A 20,523-nucleotide genomic window follows, 5' to 3' on the forward strand; every position below is an offset into this window, starting at 1 on the left:
TTTAAAAAAATAAATACTAACAACCCCCAGCACTACCCCTCGACGCAACTAGCAAGCAAAAAAAACCAAAAACAAAACAGACTCCAGTCTTTAAATTTCCACAGAAATATTGAATCGTATTGTTTTCAGCAGTTACCTGCAAATCCGAGGATTTTGAATATCTCTCTTGAAATATCTCTGTCATGAAGGACTTTTCAATTTCCAATTTTTTTAACTCAACATTTTTGATAATAAGATGTCAAAGAACAGCAATATCCCTTTCACTTCTGCGTTGGAAAAAACATTCAAAAAATGTATAAAAATCCTAAAAATATTAGCAAGCAGAATAAAAATTCCTATCTGCAAACTCAGTCTCTAATGACATGCTCTCTATAATAAAGTTGGTAGTTTATCACTGAACTTTTTAAACTGTCATCTGTGTTTAGCTTAAAAGATGTTCTTATTGAATTATGAATATTTGTGAACTTGAAAGATTTCCTGTGAGACCTACGTGTTGTGCGAAGATGAGATCCAGTACTGAGACAATGGCCTTTTCATGTCATCAGGAACTACGGGTGAAAGACGAGGGTCACACACAGAATTCTCTTTAGAGTACAGGAAGGTCAGGAACTAAAAAAAAAACAAAAACAAAAAACAGCAAAAATATCTAATTGTCAGGAAAACACTGTGATTTGACTGTATGCTCAAGTTTATCGAGAACATCCATCAGGCCAATGGCATTTCATCTCAGGTTAGGGTTTCACTTCAGTAATGTACCATTTTCCTTTGGTCATTTGGAACACCAGCACTGACCACGTATGTGTCTATAACAAAAGCAGCCGTACAGCGAGGTTGTCAGTGACCTGGTGGATTGTTGAGAGGTTAACTTTTTGTGCTTATTTAGTGTGTCACCTCATCCAGTTGTAGCATCGGCTCAGGCTGTGGTGCCCCCCTCATGTAGCCCATAAGAAACTCCCTGACACGACCAAGATCTGACGCCCAGGACTCCTGAGACGAGCCAGATAAAGAAAAGTAAGCGCAAAGAAGTTTTGGGAAGCTTTTTCTGTGTGCTGATGGGCACTCAATCTTTTCTGTACCTTCTGGTCCATCTGTAAAAACTTTTGAAAGTCATAGAGGGAGATTTGACATAGCTCTGGTCTGTCAACATTTCTGAAAAGACAGTGATTTACAAGATATTAGATGGCAGACGTCTGAAAGTACTATTGAATGAGAAAGCAGGCATGAAACATCAAGAATTTTAGTGATAGATAATTTCATTGTGATAGCTTTCTTTATTTTATTACCACCGCCCCATCGCATACATAACTTTAAGAAAACATTTCACTTTTTTGGACATCCAAAACAATTATTAAATTTCATTAATGTGACAAATCATATAAAGATTTGAAATGCAAAACTTCCCTGATAAACTGGGAAAACTGGAGGAGTAGTGGGATAGCAGGGGATGTGAGGATGAAGGACAAGACACTGAGGACAAAAAGGTGGAGGAACTCACCGCAGAGGGAAGGAGAGCTCCAGCTGCTCAATAATCTGAAGAACAAAAGGGAAGGAACCAGGTGATGGACAGGTGGGAGGGAGCAGTAAAGGACAAAGTGAGCAAAGCGTGCATGAGAGCAGAAGAGGAAGTATCACAGCACTGGTGTGTTTACTTAGTGGAATTCTGAGCTACTGAAACTTTTAGCTAAGTGATATTTAAGTACAACAATCAAGATCAGATAAATATAATACTGTATAAACATATAAAATATTGCTGTTGTTTCTTCCTTGAGCTAGCCCCTCAGGGGTTGCCACAGTGGATCATCTCACCCTATACTTTGCAAACTCTTCTGTCACACCAATCCTCTGCATGCCCTCCTTCACTACATTCATGAATCTTCTCTGGAATCTCCTTCTTTCCTTCCTGCTGGCAGCTCAATGGTTAACATCCTTTGACCAATATATCCCCATCGCTTCTCTGCACATGTCCCAATCATAGGGTTGCCAACTTTTTAACTATCAAATAGGGACACTGGTGCACCAGAAGCACAATGCACAGTCAGCTGGGCAAAGTTTAATATGCACTTTATGTCCATATTCTTATAATAAAAATGCAGTAAAATGTTGGTAATCAGTTTCAATGCCTTTTCTAACACAATAAAGAAAAATAAAGTAAATGATGGTCATTTTTTTGAAAAATAATCAGAAAAGAAAAAAATATTCAAATAAAAATACTGTAAATACAGGCTTCAATTACCCAGTTTATTATGCTACGGAGACCAAACGTTATTTTTACGAATCACGTGTTACTCCTCACATGTGGTGTGCCTGATAGGTCATCAGTGTTGGTTGTGACTGGACACAAGCATCCAGGGACATTAATAAGGAACAAACTAATTTGCCTCATTATACGCCATGTCTAGGCTAAAACGGGACAGTTGGCAACCCTACCAAACACTCTCATCCTTACCTCTTTAATTTTGTCTACAAATGTTTTGAAAACAATTATGTTATATTGCTGTTGTAGCAGCCAGAGCTTTAGAAAATTGAAGAATATAAAAACGACTAAAATCGTGCTGCATGATTTCTTGAATAAAACATCCTGAACAGGATTTCTCTGTTTGGTCTTAGGTATCAAAACCAATGTGTGCTCGTAGCATGCTAACACAGACACTTTGCTAGCTACTTAACATAGCATAGAAGTCTAGGAAAAAAACAACTTCATGTGTTGACCATAGTAAATTGTGAGCTCAGTTACTCATTTTGGGATATACTAAATAAAAAAATGAAGCCTATTTTGTACATTTTGGTCATGCTGTGTTTCAAAATGGAGGACCCGTGAGAAACAGCAAGCTAACTGCCTAAAGAGTTGTTAGTGGCATCATTTGCTAATGAGTGTGCTTTTCAGCCAGACCTGCCTTTCATGTCAAGTTTATTGCAACCAAGATGAAGACAGCGAAAACATTCATCTTGAGGGTTCAAAAGTTACTTCAGAAACTGATGGTTGACATCATGACAGCTCCATTTCCTTCACTGTCTATGCTTGCTAAGTCAACAACAAAAAAAGGTTCTTGAAAGATTTTCATCAGTTGCCACTTTGGGTCATGCTGTATAACACCCTGTAGCTACGAAGCACTAACAACATGTAATGGCATCCTAAAAAAGGCAACTGAGTCTCAGTTTCCTCAGTAAGCTTATTCCTGATCAAAGTGAAAATTGTCGCAGGACGTAGCATGCTTAGTTTATAGCGCTAGTTGCTGATATTGAACTTAACCCAGATTTTTTCCTACAGTTCCTAATGTCAAAATGAATCCTCCAGAGGACATGAAACAATTTAGCTGGTGAACAACCTACTATATCTCATCATATAGATTTAATGAAATCCAAACTCCAATAATGAGTTCCTTATCATATCATTAGTGTAGGCTGTGCTCAAGCTCAAGCTCGCTGGCTTATTTCACATTCTGGTGTGGCAAGGTGTACCCCCCACCCTTGAAACCACTTGGACAGTAAAACTTTCCTTGCATAACATTTAGTATATGGTTTATAATAGTGACTTAAGAAAAACCTTCTTTATTGTCTTTTCCATCCTGATGATGCTACTTATTAAGTATACGATTTTAATACTTCCTCCAGTGCTCTGCAAATGTATGTAGGTTTATATCTGACACTCACACTCCTCTGTGCATCAAACATCAGTGTTCTGTAGAGCTGTGCAAAGTTGGGGTATGACAGGTCGCTCCTGGCCTCCACCTCCTATGTAAATGGGTTTGTTGTGAGTTACAGTGACACCAAACAGTGCTGTGGTCAAGTCAGAACATGCAGGAGAGCAAATTCAAAAAGGCAAAGAAGCTGCAGGCAGTAAAACATTAAAATGATCCTCAGACTTATGTTTCACTCTAACCTGTAGCTTGTCTTTGAGAAAGCGCATGTTGGGCACTCGATAGTTGACCTGAGGCAGCAGAGCTTTCACATCCTTTACTGTAATGCTGGGATGGGAACAAAAGAAAAGAAAGAAAAACCTTATTCAAGTGCAGTGAATCTAAACTCAGCACATGAAAAAATCATCTAGTTTGTTCAGAGTGAGTCACATGGTGGCAAATACCATACCGTTACATATGCAACTTCAGAAATCAATAAGAGATTACAGAAGGAAGCTGGAAAAGAATCTAGGTCAGCGCTCTTGGGATCTTTTAGGTTCAATGACCGCTATCACTACTGGTCTCAGACCTGCCACCTCCCACCTCTTTCTCTCTAGCTACTGTTACTATTTTCACAGGAGACAGGAAGTTGCCCTCTCCCGGCATCGCATCACATCACTTCCTCCTCCTTATCAGGGGGTGGCAGGCTGTTTGTCCTGGAGCTACTTCCACCCAAACAGAAGCCTGGATTTAAAATAGTCTGCGTGATATTGGCCTCGGAGCATGGAGGTGTATGGGCAGGTCCCTGGCAGAGTCTCTCTGATGAGATCTGGATATGATTTCACCGTAATTCCACCTGCTGTGGCACCCACTAATGAGCAGCCGTCATAGGCTTTACAACTGGGTGCTGAAGGCCTGCATGTCACTCACCTGCCCTCGTGGCTCCTGTCCATGACTTCAAACTGTTTCCTCAGCCACCTACAGAGGGAGAGAGGGTAAAGTAATAGGAGAGAGAAAGCATTTAAAAGCATTAAACTCTAACATACACACTTCTGGGTACTGTGCTAAAACACTGAAGTTAAAGGAAAGCACTGAATATTTTTAGACTTTGTTTTAACTGTTAACATAGAAGCAGAACATGTATTCTGACAGACTGTGCTCTGAAAAGAAGTCATTCTATTTTAGGTAAAACTAATAAATAATTTCCTGATGATAATGTGCCCAGTGCATCATTTTTGGTCATACTAACTAAAACATTAAGTCGATGTTATCGATTTTGGTTATTCTTAGTGTGAGGAAGGAACATTATCCATGGTGTGCTCATTTCCTAACAACTTGGGATTGCTGCAGATGGCTGACTCTCCCTGAGCCTGGTTCTGGTGGAGTTTTCTTCCTGTTAAAAGGGAGTTTTTCCTTCCCACAATTGCCAAGTGCTTGCACCTGATTGTTGATGTTTTCTCTATATTATTATAGGGTCTTTCCCTTACATTCTAAATTGCCTTGAGGCAACTGCTGTTGTGATTTGGTGCTATATAAATAAAATGGAATTGAAATTGCCGGTCATAGTGCCAAGTCATTCAAGTAGGATATTTTTATTGTCTTTCATTAAGAGTACCCTTCTTTTTCTTTCTTTTAAAAAGATCATCATTTATATTTGGGATGAAAAAGTTTCACTTTTAATGTCTTCAATATTAGTGCTACTTACAACATACTGTAACATTACAAAGCTAATCTAATTAGTGTTCCAGTGTTAAAACACACAAAGACACACATTACCAATGTTATACAGAGTTTCCCTTTTTGTTTAACTATTAAACTTTCAAAGACATTGAAGTTGACTTTTGTCATAATGCCTGCGTCTATTTTAAGTATTCAGCCAATGGTTCTTCTCCTTAACTTCATAAATAGATAAAATTATCCATTTCATTCCCTTCGACCACTTCCAAACATAAACTGTGCTCACTATGTAGACAACAAAACTGTCTTTCTGCCATACAACACCTCTCTGTTCCTCTGCTTTCACCACATAAGCCAAAAAACTGCCTCCGCACATTTGTCCGGAACAAATATTTTCATCCCAAAATAAATATTTGTCCTCACTGCTGACTCACAATTCCGTTTCTGTCCAGGTCACCACTCCTTTGATATACCCAGATCACAAATATAGACAGGTTTTTTTTAATTGTTTCCATTACTTCAGTTTTGTACTTTTAATTGGCACCAATTGGCCTCCCGTTTTGGTGGTTGTGGGGAGCATTGTCCAGTTTAATGTTTCATATTAAAAACAACCCAATTTCCGCACGTATATACAGCGAGGACAATAAGTATTGAAGAAAGGGAGGTGCAAAAAGGCATGGGACACCAGCTGATATCTAGCATCTGCCACTTAGTGCAAATTAAAATCAGCTTTTTCAGTCCCAACTGATGGCTTATAAAATGGTGTCTCATTACCAAGTTGTCACAGAAGAAACATCTCATGATGGGTAAAACCAATGAGCTCTCTCAAGACCTTTGCAAAGTTATTGTTGCAAAATATACTGTTAGTATTAGTCACAGAAAATCTTCGGAACTACTCAAGGTTCCAGTGAGCGCTGTTGGATCCATAATCTGGAAGTGGAAAGAACATAATTTCACCGTAAACTGGTCACGACCAGATGCTCCCCACAAGATTTCAGACAGAGAACTGAAAAGAATTATCACAAGAGTTTCCCCAGAGCCAAGGACCACTTGTGCAGAGCTAGAAGAACAAATGGAAAATTTACTGAGACATTCTTGTGAGAAACCAGCTTCCATCTATCAGGATGATGAAGATAAAACAGGGATGGAAGTTTCAGCAGGACAATGATCCCAAACACACAGCCAAGAAAACTCTCAATTTATTTCAGACAAAGAAAATAAAGCAGCTAGAATGACCCAGCCAATCACCTGACCTGAATCCAATTGCAACCTCATAGAAAAACAGAAGCCTCAGGATTTGAAGACTCTTTGTGTAGACCAAAATCACATACACACATATGTGTGTCTTATTTTGCCTTCCACACATTGTATTTCTAAAAAGCCCTAAGTTATACATTGCTACTCATTAATAATGGATAGTGGCTGCTGTGCATTTGCCCCTCTCTCTTGCTGTCCACTACAACAAGAATTGAAATTGAATTGAAAATGATTGCCAGATGATGTGAATGTATAGGTAACGTGAGATGCAGAGACATTGCAGGTGAGGCACTGAAAAGCCTTTTTTTTTAGTTTTGGGGAAGAGAGTGGGAGGGGGTGTATAATTTTCCTGCTCATTTTGTTTAGTTTTTGTTCAACAGTTTCCTGTTTTTTCCCAGAGAAAAGGAGAATTTCCTGTTGTTACTGCACTGATTATCTTCACCCCTATTTAAGTCAAATTCAACGTAGATCTTTTTTTCATTGTTAATAATCGATAAAAAATGTGGGCTATGGGGCTTGACCCGTTGGGCTGTTGAAGTGGGGCATGCCAGAAAAAGTTTAAGAGTTCATGTTTAGATTTTGACTAAAGAAAAGCTACTTGTTAACCTATAGCTTCTGCTGAACCCAGCTGGCCAGTCTATATAGGTTCCTGTGGGCAACTTTACAGCATTTAAAAGCATGTTTATAGCCTTCTTTAGAAAGCTTCCCTCTTCATAATAACTCTGAGTGGGGCTAACTTCTTTTTAACTAATCAATCTGAATAAATGAGTTATAGATAATCAACCAGCCAAACTCCTTTTCAGGGAAAGGAAAGAGAGCATACTTGCTCCTTTATTGACTTCGTACACATCCATCACATCGAACTGACATCATTGACATCAACTGGAGTGAAATCAGAAAGCCAGAAAAAAAACTCTTAATAGGTTGTCATGTAAATAGTACTAACACAAGAGACTACAAGTTAAGTTTCCTACACATATAATCTTATATTAACACAATAAGCAGGTTAGAACTTCTATTACTGGTTTGTCACAAAACACACTATAATCAGTTCCCAAAGAACTGATGGAACTCACATCCTTTGCTTTCCAAAGGATTGTTTTGATGAATGGTCTCAAAGGTGCAGCCATGCTTTCCCCACTATTCTCTGAACCTCCAGCTTCCTGTTTATTTAAATGTCAAAATAAAAGCTTCACAAACTTCTGACATTTAATAAAACATCCTGTACATTAATACTTAATAAGTAAGTAAGTAAAATTTTATTTATATAGCACATTTCTAGATAAAAGATCACAAAGTGCTTCACAAGGTATAAAACAAAAACAGACAAAAGTTAACAAAATGCAATTATAAAAAGATGTGTTTTTAGTTGTTACTTACTTACTGTCTCTTTAACACACCGAATAAAATCAGGACACTTGACATATTTCTATGTAAAGCAAAGCTGCAGAGTGCCTATATCACCATACTGCAGCAATTGGATCACTATTTGTGGAGGAATTTCTAACTTTCAGTTTCAAATCTATGAGGTTCTAGCTAGACCCTGGATGTAAGTAGTTAATGTGAATTTGTGAGAACAGCACCCCCAAGGCTGGAGACGGAGCAATACTGGAAGAGCTTATGGGAGAAGGACGCAACCCTTAACGGCAATGCTCAGGGGCTAGTGGATCTAAGAGCAGACCACAGCAACCTCCCTTAACAGGGTCCAGTAACCATCACAGTGGCAGAAAGGGTCTCCAGTATGAAGAATTGGACAGTACCAGGCCCCGACATGGTTCACACCTACTGGTTGAAGAAGCTGACTGCACTCCACAAGCTTCTGGCAGTACTAATGAACCAGCTGCTAGACACCCGGAATGGCTAACCGAAGGCTGGACAGTCCTGATCCTCAAGATCCCCCAGACCGGACCGGTCCCTTCCGGTGGTCTATATATGTGTAAGTATATGATTATTGTTTTCTACTCTTATTATTACTCATAATACAGATTTTCACCCAGAGTTTCTTCTGATGTTTGCCACAGGTTTCTTGTGATACTTGTCATTCTGGTACAAAGCTACACTGATGTGATCAGAAGACCAACTGTAATAAATCTGAGAGTCTCTTTGTCGTTCCTCTACCTTCCCAGCACAAACTGCCCTTTAAGATGATGGACAGGAATGATTTGTGTGTTGATATAGGAGCATATCCATTTGTGTATATGAAGCCTCAGGTTTACAGCTCTCTCAAACACAAACACACAAACCTGTCAATCTGTTGTGGTGCCGGTGCCCTCTGCGTGTCCATCATTAGCCAGTTGAGTCCAGTGATCCACATGTTGACTTCCTCTTCACTGAAGGCTACAAACACAAATTCACAGAGCAAGAATGTTTTTAGGGCAACAATTGTCCTGCTAAAACTGAATTGTAGGTATTTTAAATTTTGTAGTTTTATTGTTGTCTTGAATTCCTCCAGAAATAAAAGACCATACCCAACAGTAAAATGATTCTCATAACAAATATAACTCTGTATCAAAAACTATTAAAAACACACACTAACAAATAAGAGTTCATTTTCCCCATAGTTGTTATTTTGAAGATTTACACCTTCACTTGGAAACCAGTAGTTTTAAACCCACGTAGGTTCCAGGTTTACTCATTATAACTGAGGTCTGTACGATTCATTGTAAAGTAACAGTACAATATAAAACACGGTTGTTTTATTTGTTGTTGAAAATCAAATTTTAAGATGTGATTTTAAGTTGATTACATAACTAAGCTTTGCTTATATGGTTACTTGGCAAATTATGATACTGTACACTGAACACCAGGGGCCCACCAACATATGTTTGCAGTAGAGCCTTAACATCATGATAGAGAAACCAAGCACATTGTTAGATTGTGTCAAAATGTGGCATTTTGACAGTAATTAAATAAACAGCAGTGCTAAACTGATTGTTTAAGATGAACAAAGTTGTGAAAATGAGTAACAGAAAATATGTTATGTGATGTGATGCGAGTTCTAGTTGAGCAGCAGACATGACTGTGAGAAAAACCAAACAGTAGCTGTGAAAACACTTTGGGAATCATCAGTACACATACACAGACAGTAGCTTATATACACACACACACTGACCAGCTACACTGAGGGTCCGGAGGCGAAACTCCAGGCCGTACAGCACTATAAAGCAGTGGGTGGAGTCCAGCTTACGAGCCTCCTCAGGGTAGCGCTCAAAATCACGGGAGCCCTTCCCCAACCGCAGCTCCCGGATCTCCCGTATGTCGACTGTAGGAGGGAGAGAGAGAGGAAGGAAAGATTGTGTTGCATGAATGCAAATATGCACAACCATAAATCACACTTTGGCACGTTGTTCATTTCAGTGCCAAACACACAGAAATCTGCTGCTGAAGAGCTGAACAAATACTCAGTGTTTGTGTGTGAGAGCCCAAAAACACACACTAACATTTCTGCTGACTGCAGAATGTCTGCAACACACCGATGTTTACGCTTTCCTTCCACATTATTAAAGGAAAAGATTCTCTAATGTATTTTTAATTTGAGACTCTAGTAGTTTTGCATTATTAACAGTGCGAGATTATACTTTCAGTCTCCCTTCTGATTGGCTTCTCCTTGGAAAAAGAAGTTTTGAATAACAGGTGGGTGGGGCTTCTGTACTCACAGCCAGAGCTGTGTGCCTGAGATGACCATATTAGGTCTATCTGCTCTCAATGACATCACAGAGCAAAGAAAAGAAAGAAAAATGTCTCAAATTGCGAGTTTAGAGCTAAACTTTTGGGTCATGGGAATTACTTAGAAATATTCTGAACTCACTGAAACAGAAAAATAGATTAGGCCCCTTTTTATAATCATGGCTTTAAGCCACTAAATTTACTTAATTTCGTTTATTAACTTAATTAAAATGTACTGAGGATGCTCAACGACATTTCAAGAGTCCAGGGTGTACTCTGTTTCTCCCCTTATGACAGCTGGGATAGGTCTCAGTCTTAAGCATCTGGACAAAAAAATATTCGGCCTGCTATAAAACCAATTTGTACCTTTAGTCTCTGTGCAAGCAGCCAGGCGGTGACCATGAAAACAACATAAATAGAGATAAACTTTGGTTAGAATTACAAAACGAAACATGAGAAAACTTTACTTTGGTTCTGATGGTTGGAACTTCTTCTGGAATTCTGAAGCAAATTGTGAACATGCCTGTTCAATGTCAGGGTAAGCACACAGTCCGAAACTATTCTATGACTAAGACTGCAGTGCACATTGTAGGCACTGCACTGCAGTGCCTACAATATGCACTGCAGTCTTAGTCATAACATAAAGTTATTATAAATAAGTCATTTTTATTTCTCAAAATATAGCACGTCAAGCAGTTTTGTTTATTTGATGAAGATTTACATGCAATCTAACCGTTGGCTTATTTCCTGTGTCATATAAAGGCTTTCACAGATGTAATGCACACTTGTGGCTCAGTCAGTGAAAGCTCCACTGGCAGGCTTATGGAGTCGGGTGACAGACCGCCGAATATGATGTAAACTCCGGCCTCTGCTTTGACACTGGCAGCAGTCGACACACCCACAAAGAAAACCCCAGCTTACTGACATAGCAGATGTCTTGTGCAAACACACATAAACATAGGCTCAAAAATGCTCTGCCATTCACAGACCACAGAAAGACCCACTGTAGCACACACACACTTGAACTGAATGTGACTTTTATAAGCCTGGATGTGATTTTTCCACCACAGAGAAGCTTCTTCCGAATAAAAACAGGAATCAAGCAGAAGCCCAACAGCTTTTTTCCCATTGGCATAAAAAAATCCCACCAGGAAAAAGCTATCTTTCCAAAATGTACACTGCAGGGCATACACAACAGGGAACACACAGCAGGGGAAAGAACAGTGTTCCGGGTCTTTATCAAGCCAAGGCCATCCTCAGCAGGTTGTAAATAATCTGGAATCAAACAGAAATCTGGTTCCTATCTGAGCCTCCTGCATGTGGAGATGACATGGAGCACGTTTGGCATGAGATTAAGAGAAAGCCATTTTCCTCAGATGGAAATGTGGCCGTACTTCATTGAGATGGGGTCCAGCACTGGAAGCAGCAATTTCTTAACCAGAGATCTGTTTGGTTTCAGTACATGGAAATAATAACTTTATAAGATGTAAAAAAAAAACACCATTATAAACATAAATGATTCACACATACATTAGCTTAAAAAATATCCCTTTGATTGTCTCAAAGTGAAAATCATGGTGAAATTTAAAACAAGATCCAGGTTATTCGTACTTGGAAATACTAACCTGGTGTTGCACTCAAACTAAACCAAGAGGAAACACAGCTAATGTTTGCTTGGTAACTCTTAATAGCGGTCTTCATGATCATATACAGTCATGTGTAAAAGAAAGTCTTCACACGAATGAGGACCAAGAAAAACCTCTAAAAGCACATAGAGCAGAGCTTAAGGTTTCAAAGGTACATCTGAACAAACAACAAGACTTCCTACAAGAAAAGAGACAAAAGTGGAAATGTTTGGCCATAATGCACATAATGCACAAAGCATACCAGCGCAAACACCTCATACCAACTATCAAGCACAGTGGGGGGTTGGGGGGAGTGGACTTGTTTTGCAGCCACAGGACCTGGACACCTTACCTTGACACCTTGAATCAACTATAAACCCCTTTGTATACCAAAGAGTCAAATGTCTGACAGCTGAAAGTTGTCTGAAACTGGGTTCAATTCAATACAATCTTATTTATACAGCGCCAAATCAAAACAACAGCCACCTAGAGGTACTTTATATCGTAAGGTAGACCCTAAAATAATACATACAGAGAGAACCCCAACAATCATATGACCCCCTATGAGCAAGCACTTTGGCGACAGTGGGAAGGAAAAACTCCCTTTTAACAGGAAGAAACCTCCAGCAGAACTAAGCTCAGGGAGGGGCGGCCATCTGCTGGGGAGAGAGAAGACAGATAGATGTCATGCAACAGGACAGTGATCCCAAACACAGCAGCAAGCCTGCAACAGACTGGCTGAAAAAGAAAAGACCTAGTCAGAGCCCAACACCAAAAACTTTCACTTTTTTAAGTCTAATTTTATTTTTGTTTGTCTGATGCATCATAAAACTCCTTTTTAGGCCATGGCCTTTTTTATATCCCTCAAGCTAGACATGTAAAAAACAAAAATGCCTCACTATATGCATCAGTCATGAAGCTATACAAAGTGCTTCACAGTCTAAGCTGAGTCACTTTCTTCCCAAACTAATTTTAGAAATACCTCAAAAACCTCCTATTTGTTTTCCTCTGCTCGCTCTCGTTATTATTTCCTGCCATTTCGTTTGGACTCCGGACAATAAGGCAAACAGGCGCTCGGCTCACCAAACGTCACACTTCGCTCACCATAACTATGGCAGCACACACCCAGCCTTTCCCACTCCGCAGTATGCAGAGACTGATAAATACCACACATATTACGGTCTTTAATCCGGGTCTAAGCTGTAAACATAGCTGTGATAAAGACACACAGACTCTGCAATCTAAAGTAAAGTTTAAAGAATAAGTAGGGAGACGTATCCAAAGGGCCAATTGCACATTTAGCATGTAAGAGTGTGAGGTAATGTCAGAAGCCTCACAGAAAGAAAATACAAGGTAAACCTCCATCACAAAAAGAGATATAATCAGTTGTTTTATCATGAGAGCAGCTTATGAACTTCTCTGGTTTGCTGTCAATACTCAGTGCTAGACGGACACTGGCTGTAGAAACTCTCCTAAAAGCCATTTTGTGCATAGCTGACCTAAAACCACACACCACTGATAGCTGCAGTGGACTTCCAGTGAAACAAATTTCTTCTGGTACAGCTAGTAACAGAATTTCCTGCCCGTTGGAACAAATAGTTTATGGCAGCTCAAAGAATTTGAATTGAAGGGAGGGAGGTGTTCAGGTTAGACAAGGACTAAATAATGAACAGTTAGAAGGACTCGTCATTGAAAAGCTTGATATGACATAACTGTAACATGGTTTAATAGTATTATTGCTGCGCAAAACTTCTAAGCTTTCATTATCGAAGAACTCAGCTGACATCCAAACACAGATGTATAGCCCAGCTAGACAAGGCAAAATGAAGTTAAATTTAATGGAGATTACAAATTTGGAATTTAAATATTTAAAAAATAATCAAAAAATCCCACTTTAATACATATTATGACTTATGGAAGCTGTCATTACCGTGCATGAGCAATGCACTCTGGGTCGACGATGTGAACCTCTTGCACTTGCTGTAGTTATATAAAAAGCATCAAAAATGCCACGTTGCCCCACTTCTGGCTCTGATTTCCATTTTCTACTGTAATTCACAGATGTTTACTGTTAATAAGAAGAGTAGAAAGGAGTGGGAAAGGCTGTGGATGAAGACAACTTCTAAAAGTTACAGCAGCTTTCTTCAGGCACTTCAAATACATGTAAACTGGTCATCAGAGGTGGACTGATACTGTGGCCTCTAATGGACAAACTATGCAACACGACTAAAGGATATTTCTCTTCTCTCTTCTTTACTTTTTAGTTTTCATTTAGTTATAAATGTAGATACTGAAAGACTGCCAAACAGCTTATAACAGACAATAATTTAGGCCCATGTATAAATAGGTAGGGCTCTTCAGACGCTTTTCTTTCCAAGCCCTTAGACCTGGATGACTGAGAACCTTCACAGACATAGGGCTCTACTGGTAATTATGTTGCATCTTCAGGAAGAGACATGCGTGGTAGCCATGCAGGGAGCGATGGAGAGCCTGAAGCCAACCAACACTGTGCTCCAGGACTGGTGAGGTGAAACACCTCTGGTGATCTGTACACAAAGGCACCTACCGCTGCTAATAGGCAGGTTCACTTGTCAAAAACCTTTACACCTTTTACTTCTTTTAGACAATCTTGTCAACCAAATAATGTAGTTGAACTAAATTTTGAGTTGGCTCTGAAGGAGGGGAGAAAGTGCATTGCTGTAAAGGAAAATGTTCATGCTAGACAAGAGAAAATGATAGTAAAAATGAATACAAAAATGCAATTTATCCAATTTTTTGTGCTGTCAGCATTAATCTCGTTAAAATGACGTTAACGCCATAACCACATTAACACGGCAAATCTCCGTTAGCGAGTTAGCATGGGTCGTCCCGTGCGTGGGACTGCACGGCGTCAACACATTAGAGCGGTTAGCTTGTTACCGCGTTAGCGCCGTACAGCCCCATGAAGATTAACGCTGATAGCACTACTTTTTTTTTCATAAATACTAAAAGACAAAATCATACCTAAAATTTATATTCGATTAACTGTTAAGCACTGAATAATGCCTGGCTCTATCCTTGTTTTTCACTCTAATGGAGACAATAAATTAGAAGGAAAACATTTACTGAGGTCACAGATCAAATAACAAAGGAGAAGTTTTTCCACATACTTACAACCTTCTTTTAGTGACCACAGGAGTTGCCCCCTGCTGGCCATTATAAAGGATGCAGACTTCATTTTTCAGATTCTGAAGCTACTTTTCTATACTCTGTATGGTCCCAGCTTAATGGAGCTAAAGAAAAAATTTAAAGATGGGAGGACAATCGACACCGCTGAGAGCAATCTCATATTTTTCAGCATAGTGATCTTACATATGCACATTTCAGATAAACTGACTCTGGCTAACCCTAATCAAGAACAAAATTGTTCTTTGTTGATTCAAAATACTCTGAGTATCTCAAACATCCAACTCCTCATTTGTGGACCATGTCTCTGCTTCCTGTAGATGACGCTGGGCCTTTTGTTTTCGGCCCTTCAATCTGAGGCAGGAAGTGAGACACTCCTTGATAACCCCATACTTCCTTTGCCTCAAGACTTAATACCTCCACTGTTTGCCAAAGTGCTCATCTCAGACAAAAAACACTGAATCCAAGCATGCAGGTGTGTACATAGCTGAGCAAACAGTAGGGAAAAAAAACAACAAAAACAAAGGAAAGAAAAGCAGGAGAGAAGGGGAAGGTCATGATGGTCTAAGCGTGAGATAAATGAGCTTGTAACTACAAAAAGAAAGTGAAAGAAAGCAGAGTGAGAAAATAATGTGGGAGGTCAGAGAAAATCTGGAAATGAGAAGGGTGTTTAGGTGAATGCGTGGGGGCAGGAAAATGAGAAAGGACAGCTGGGGGAAGAAAATGGAGAGGCGAGAAGAGGAGGGATAAACATGGGTGGCTGAGAGTAAGAGCTGTGGGAGCTAAAGTCAAAGAGAGACCTGCTGAATTCCTAGAATCTACTGATGAGTTTTTCCAGTGGGAGGATTTTTGTGTTTTTGTGTAAACGGGGTGTTTTTGTTTTTACCATTGTGGGAATGTGTAGACTTGGACAGAGTAGGTGTTCTCTGTGATTTTGTACATGCTCACACTTGAATGTTTTTCCCTTCATTAGCCAAGGTGCTGTTTTTTGCTAGGTTTACAATTAAGGTTAAATCAGCCTCTGAGCGTTCAGAGAAAGATTGGCAGAGGAGAGTTCAGAAGAGAGGAGGGGCAACTACAGATAACTAAACAGTATTAATAAATTCTTCATTATTCACCTACTGGACATCATCTGCAGAGCAAGTAACAACATGTGATTGTGAAAAATGAGATGCAGAGAAGTCCAGAAACCATCTTTTACTTACAGTCTGTGGTTCTACCCATATGGAAAAGATATATATAAATCTTATAAAGTTTGTATCTGTCTTGTGTGAAACTTGTATGAAAAGCATATAAGTGTGAAAACAGATATAAGATCCCTTGAAAAATGATATAATGAAACTTGTATGTTTTGGATACTTACTAAAACAATGTATGAAAGTAATGCGAAAGTGGCCACTTTCATGAGTAAATCATGTAAGCCTTATATGATTTACTCATGAAAGTGGCCACTTTCATGAGTAATCACATATAAGTTTTTACTATTTCTTTTCTGTATGGGTAACAACTGCTGACTTGCCCAACCCCTTAAATGACTGCTAGCTTAAGAAATGCTTACTGATACTGAACTGTTTGTTGTTGAAACAGAGGGCTGAGATGGCACACATGAACTTTGCTACAGTTTGAATATCACAGCTCAACAATTTAAAAAAAAAGGAAGGTCATCTAAAAACTATAGGCTAGCTTTTCTGTGTTCTCCCAGCTTCTGTGCTGTATGTTTTAGCTTTTCATTGTGAATGTGTTCATAAAATAAAAATTTCATTCTGCTGCTCACACAACAGACAATGATCGAAACCCTCACAAAGCAAATAACACAAAATATCTTATTATTAAGCCAAATTACACAATGACTTTAATAAAAATCAGTGGCAACAGATCCTGTAGTGAATCCTAATTTCAAATGTATGTCCTGGTTTAGGGCTGCTTTTCAAGGAAAATGTCTGATTGGCAGCAGCCTCATTTTTCAGCATGACAATGACCCCAAACACATCCAGTAAAAGCATACTTAGATACAAAAACACAATGAAATATTATCGGTCGTGGACTGGCCTCCCCAGAATCCAGACCTGAACTTTATTGAAGTGGTGTGGGATCATCTTGACAAATAACAGCACAAAGGGCAGCCACCATCCAAAGAAGAGCTTAAGAAGCTTGGAGTGCTACTCATGAAGAATACTTATCGAAATTACAAGGAGGCTGTTCTGAACCACTCTCTTGTTGCCTTATAGATTATATATCCATTTATGTTTGGATAGCTTTCAATAAATCGCTGCACCAATTTCCAATTTTTCACAGAAATTCAGTTGTCTCAAGACTTACAGAATACTGTATATATATATATTTGTATATATGACCTACTTGGTTTGGTTTTTAAAAAATCATGGCTTGGATCAAAATACAACACCTGACACCTATTTAAACCTCAGTTTTCTTGGTTGTCAGGGTGATGCGTCGCCTCTGAAGAGTTGCTGGAGTTAAAATAACACATGGCAGACAGAAGGAAACTCTAGCATGCCAGTTGTGAATACCATAAGTTTTCTCAGTACTAACAGAATCTGTAACAAATCCACTCCCGGGCAACAAAATCCAGGACGCAGACAATAGCGTCCACACCCCAGACAGGACGAATCAACAGCCCAACAACAGCCGCCTGCTTTAAGTTTACCACTGCCACTTGACTCCACTCCAATAGGCTGTCTCAGTCGTCTAAGCCCACAACCTGCCAGTCAGTCAGTCAGGATGTTGGGCAGCCGGCAGAAAAGCTAAAGCTGGCCAAAGATCCACGCCGCAGCAGCATGTGTGCTGAGAGTGACAGGCAGGCTGACTTGGAGGAAACAGAGGTCACAGGGTCATGATCTGTCTGTCGTCTGAGGGCCCTGTCACAGTGTCGGGACGGGAGACACTCCGACACTGTGGGGAACAGCCTGCCACAGCAAAATGTCATTTTACAGCAACGCTTAGAACGAAAACCCCAGAAACCTGTTTTTTCAAAGGATCAGTTAACTATATATTGATTTTGCTTCAAGCTTAAGCAGCATCCAGATCTCAGAGCTTTTTGCATCACCAGCAAAACAATGCCTTTTTCCTGAGCTTTCAACCACATCAGGTCTGGTTTTCATCCAGTGACTACAGAGGGAATCTCATAGCTCAAAACCCCCGAAAAAGGAAAGCTACTGAGCCATGAGTTCCATGAGAAATCAAACTTTAAAGCTCTAAAACACTCTTAAAATTGTTAAATACAAAACCTTTATAAGGAATCTGAATTAGAGTGTAAAACTGGACAAATTTAGTTTTAAATCAGAAGAAACTTGATTAAACAGTTGGCTAAGCCTTCAAAGTCAGCTTTTCCTACATTTACTTTGAAGTTGGTTTTATTTTAGGCTGTCAAAGTTTCTTTGCCCACAAGCGCACTGTGGAGAAAGAAAGTGCTGTACACACAAACACACACGGTGTGCATAAATATTTGTGTCATTTGGTTTGTAAAACCTCACTTTCTTTATCCATAGTGCACTTATGGACAAAGAAACTGAGACAGAAAAGCAACAAAATGTGTAATTTTTGTACATTTGCACTGTCTCAGTATAAGGCCTCACTGGGCACTTGACTGTACTTTTATCCTTTATCCTGCTGCCATAACAGATAAAAATTAACATTAAACTGCATCTTAATGGGTCACAGCTGGTATGCTGTATTTAAAAAAATGGATGGATGGATTTAAAAGATGTAACCGCTTGAAGGTGGTGTTTTCAAGAAGTGGATTTCACACTGTTTAGGACATTAAAGCAGAGTGTGGTTTAGGACAGGTCTCTATTGACAATGGCACCTGCAAAAATCCTCAGCTTGAGGCTTTAAAAAGCTTTGCAGCCCAGTGACCAACATCAAGGTGTCCATATCCATCTTTTACATACAGTCTATAGTTGGTAATCACCTCTTAAAAGCGTGAACACAGAGCTGAGGAAGCAGACTGTGGTGTCCTGTTTCTTTGCTTGTCAGCATATTTCACTGACACCTAATCGTTGGCTGATACTTCAACATCTTCTGATACACAATCTGTGCATGTGATTTGTGGAAAACAGCGCCATCATATCCTGTATGAATGTGTTATTCTCAATAGTTAAAAGATTTCTGAGCACAAATATTTAAAATCAATCAAACCTCTGCTATAGAGAAATACACCCAATTATTGTTATTTTGCATTTTTATAAAGCTTCTTCATAACTATGTAATCACTGTATGTATCTGGATATTTGTTTGTTGTATATATTCTTTTTTAATAATAGACATAGATTCTCTTTTTTTCAATAAAGAGAATTCTCTGTATGCCTGCAACCCTTATTTACAGCAGTGTTGCCAACTATATATCTCTATATCAACTATTTTCTCTAGATTTACCCACTTTTTATAGCCCTACAGCAGCACCACCTCCCAAAAAAGAAAAAAAAATACACAGTACCACATCACGCAATTATGCCTTGCTTTCAGAACAAGGTATTCTCTTTGTACGGATCAGCAGTGAGCACTCAGACAGAGGCTGTACTGTGTGAGGTGTGTAAAAAATGTTAAGAAGTTCTATGGGATCTATTGTTCTCCTTCATTTAACTCATAAATATAGCGTAAACACAGCCATTCACATTCATTTGTGTGAATACAAAACTTTGTCACATCCGCAGATTTATCTTTGAGGCTTGATGAGTCTGTGAACATGGGTGTGATGGTTCAAGACAGAAGGCCTTTCTGTGCTGCTGCCTCAACTTCAGGTCATCAAACACATGATCCACTGCCCCTGCTGTTGAGCTCTCATTATTTAATAGCACGATACAGAAATCTTGCATAAGTGCAGCAAGTTAGGGAGCATATGAGCATACACATAAATACACATAATAACTCTTTAACATTTTTATACAGACTACAGTTTGTAATGGGATGATTGTAAATAAAGAAAGGAAACAGGGGTCAGGACATAATTCTGATAATGTGAATTATATATTGATGGCTAATTAGCCAAGTGCTCATGTTGCCTATGCTAGTTAGCCATGTTAAGCAGATTAACGCCTGGAGAAAACTGTATTGATCACTGCCTTTCATTTCAGCTTTTAATGTAACTGACGTGGGAAAATCTGCTGTCTAGTGTTGGCACTGCATCTATGTGAGACTGTTTCTAACCACTTTTATATGACGCATAATATCTATTTTGAAGATTTTTCAAATAAAGACTGAACTGGAACATCAGAATATTGGATTTTCTTTAATAACCTTGTCTTGATGAAGTGATAGTGGGGTTTTTTTTCCTAAAAATTCTCATTTACTGCCTTAAAAAAAAGCCAGGTATCAACCTAAACCAGACAGAAAACAGCGAGCAGAGGAGAGAATCAAGCACAATGGTACCAAAACAGCAGTAGAGACTTTCACAATGAGCTGAAAGAGTCCACATAAATAACATCATACTCAGATTTCTAATAATGCGTTACATGCATGGTCAGCAGCTCTGACCATGTGTCAAACTCCAGTCCTCGAAA

General features: G+C 39.2%; 1 protein-coding gene and 1 long non-coding RNA gene across 3 annotated transcripts in view; one reads left to right on the forward strand and one right to left on the reverse strand.

Moving 5' to 3' along the window:
- Positions 1–20,523, forward strand: part of LOC146689115 (uncharacterized) — a 370,205-nt gene that overhangs the window by 35,507 nt on the left and 314,175 nt on the right. The window lies entirely within an intron of this gene.
- The window catches only part of LOC146689116 (1-phosphatidylinositol 4,5-bisphosphate phosphodiesterase gamma-1-like), a 41,476-nt gene that overhangs the window by 18,968 nt on the left and 1,985 nt on the right, over positions 1–20,523 (reverse strand). The window contains exons 2-10 of one of the 2 annotated variants that reach the window (XM_085437707.1): positions 9,664–9,813; positions 8,795–8,888; positions 4,548–4,595; positions 3,881–3,965; positions 3,652–3,732; positions 1,496–1,530; positions 1,077–1,149; positions 892–987; positions 491–609 (exon numbers count right to left, since the gene is read on the reverse strand). In XM_085437707.1, the coding sequence (XP_085293833.1) occupies positions 491–609; positions 892–987; positions 1,077–1,149; positions 1,496–1,530; positions 3,652–3,732; positions 3,881–3,965; positions 4,548–4,595; positions 8,795–8,888; positions 9,664–9,813 (781 nt within the window). Of the gene's footprint in view, positions 1–490; positions 610–891; positions 988–1,076; positions 1,150–1,495; positions 1,531–1,806; positions 2,134–3,651; positions 3,733–3,880; positions 3,966–4,547; positions 4,596–8,794; positions 8,889–9,663; positions 9,814–20,523 lie in introns of those variants that run through there. The other variant, XM_085437708.1, reaches the window with a different exon arrangement.

Source organism: Copadichromis virginalis, linkage group LG17, assembly GCF_057382275.1.
Source record: "Copadichromis virginalis isolate Kocher_CV1m ecotype Utaka linkage group LG17, C_Virginalis_male_GT1.1, whole genome shotgun sequence".
In the NCBI taxonomy this organism is placed as follows: domain Eukaryota; kingdom Metazoa; phylum Chordata; class Actinopteri; order Cichliformes; family Cichlidae; genus Copadichromis; species Copadichromis virginalis.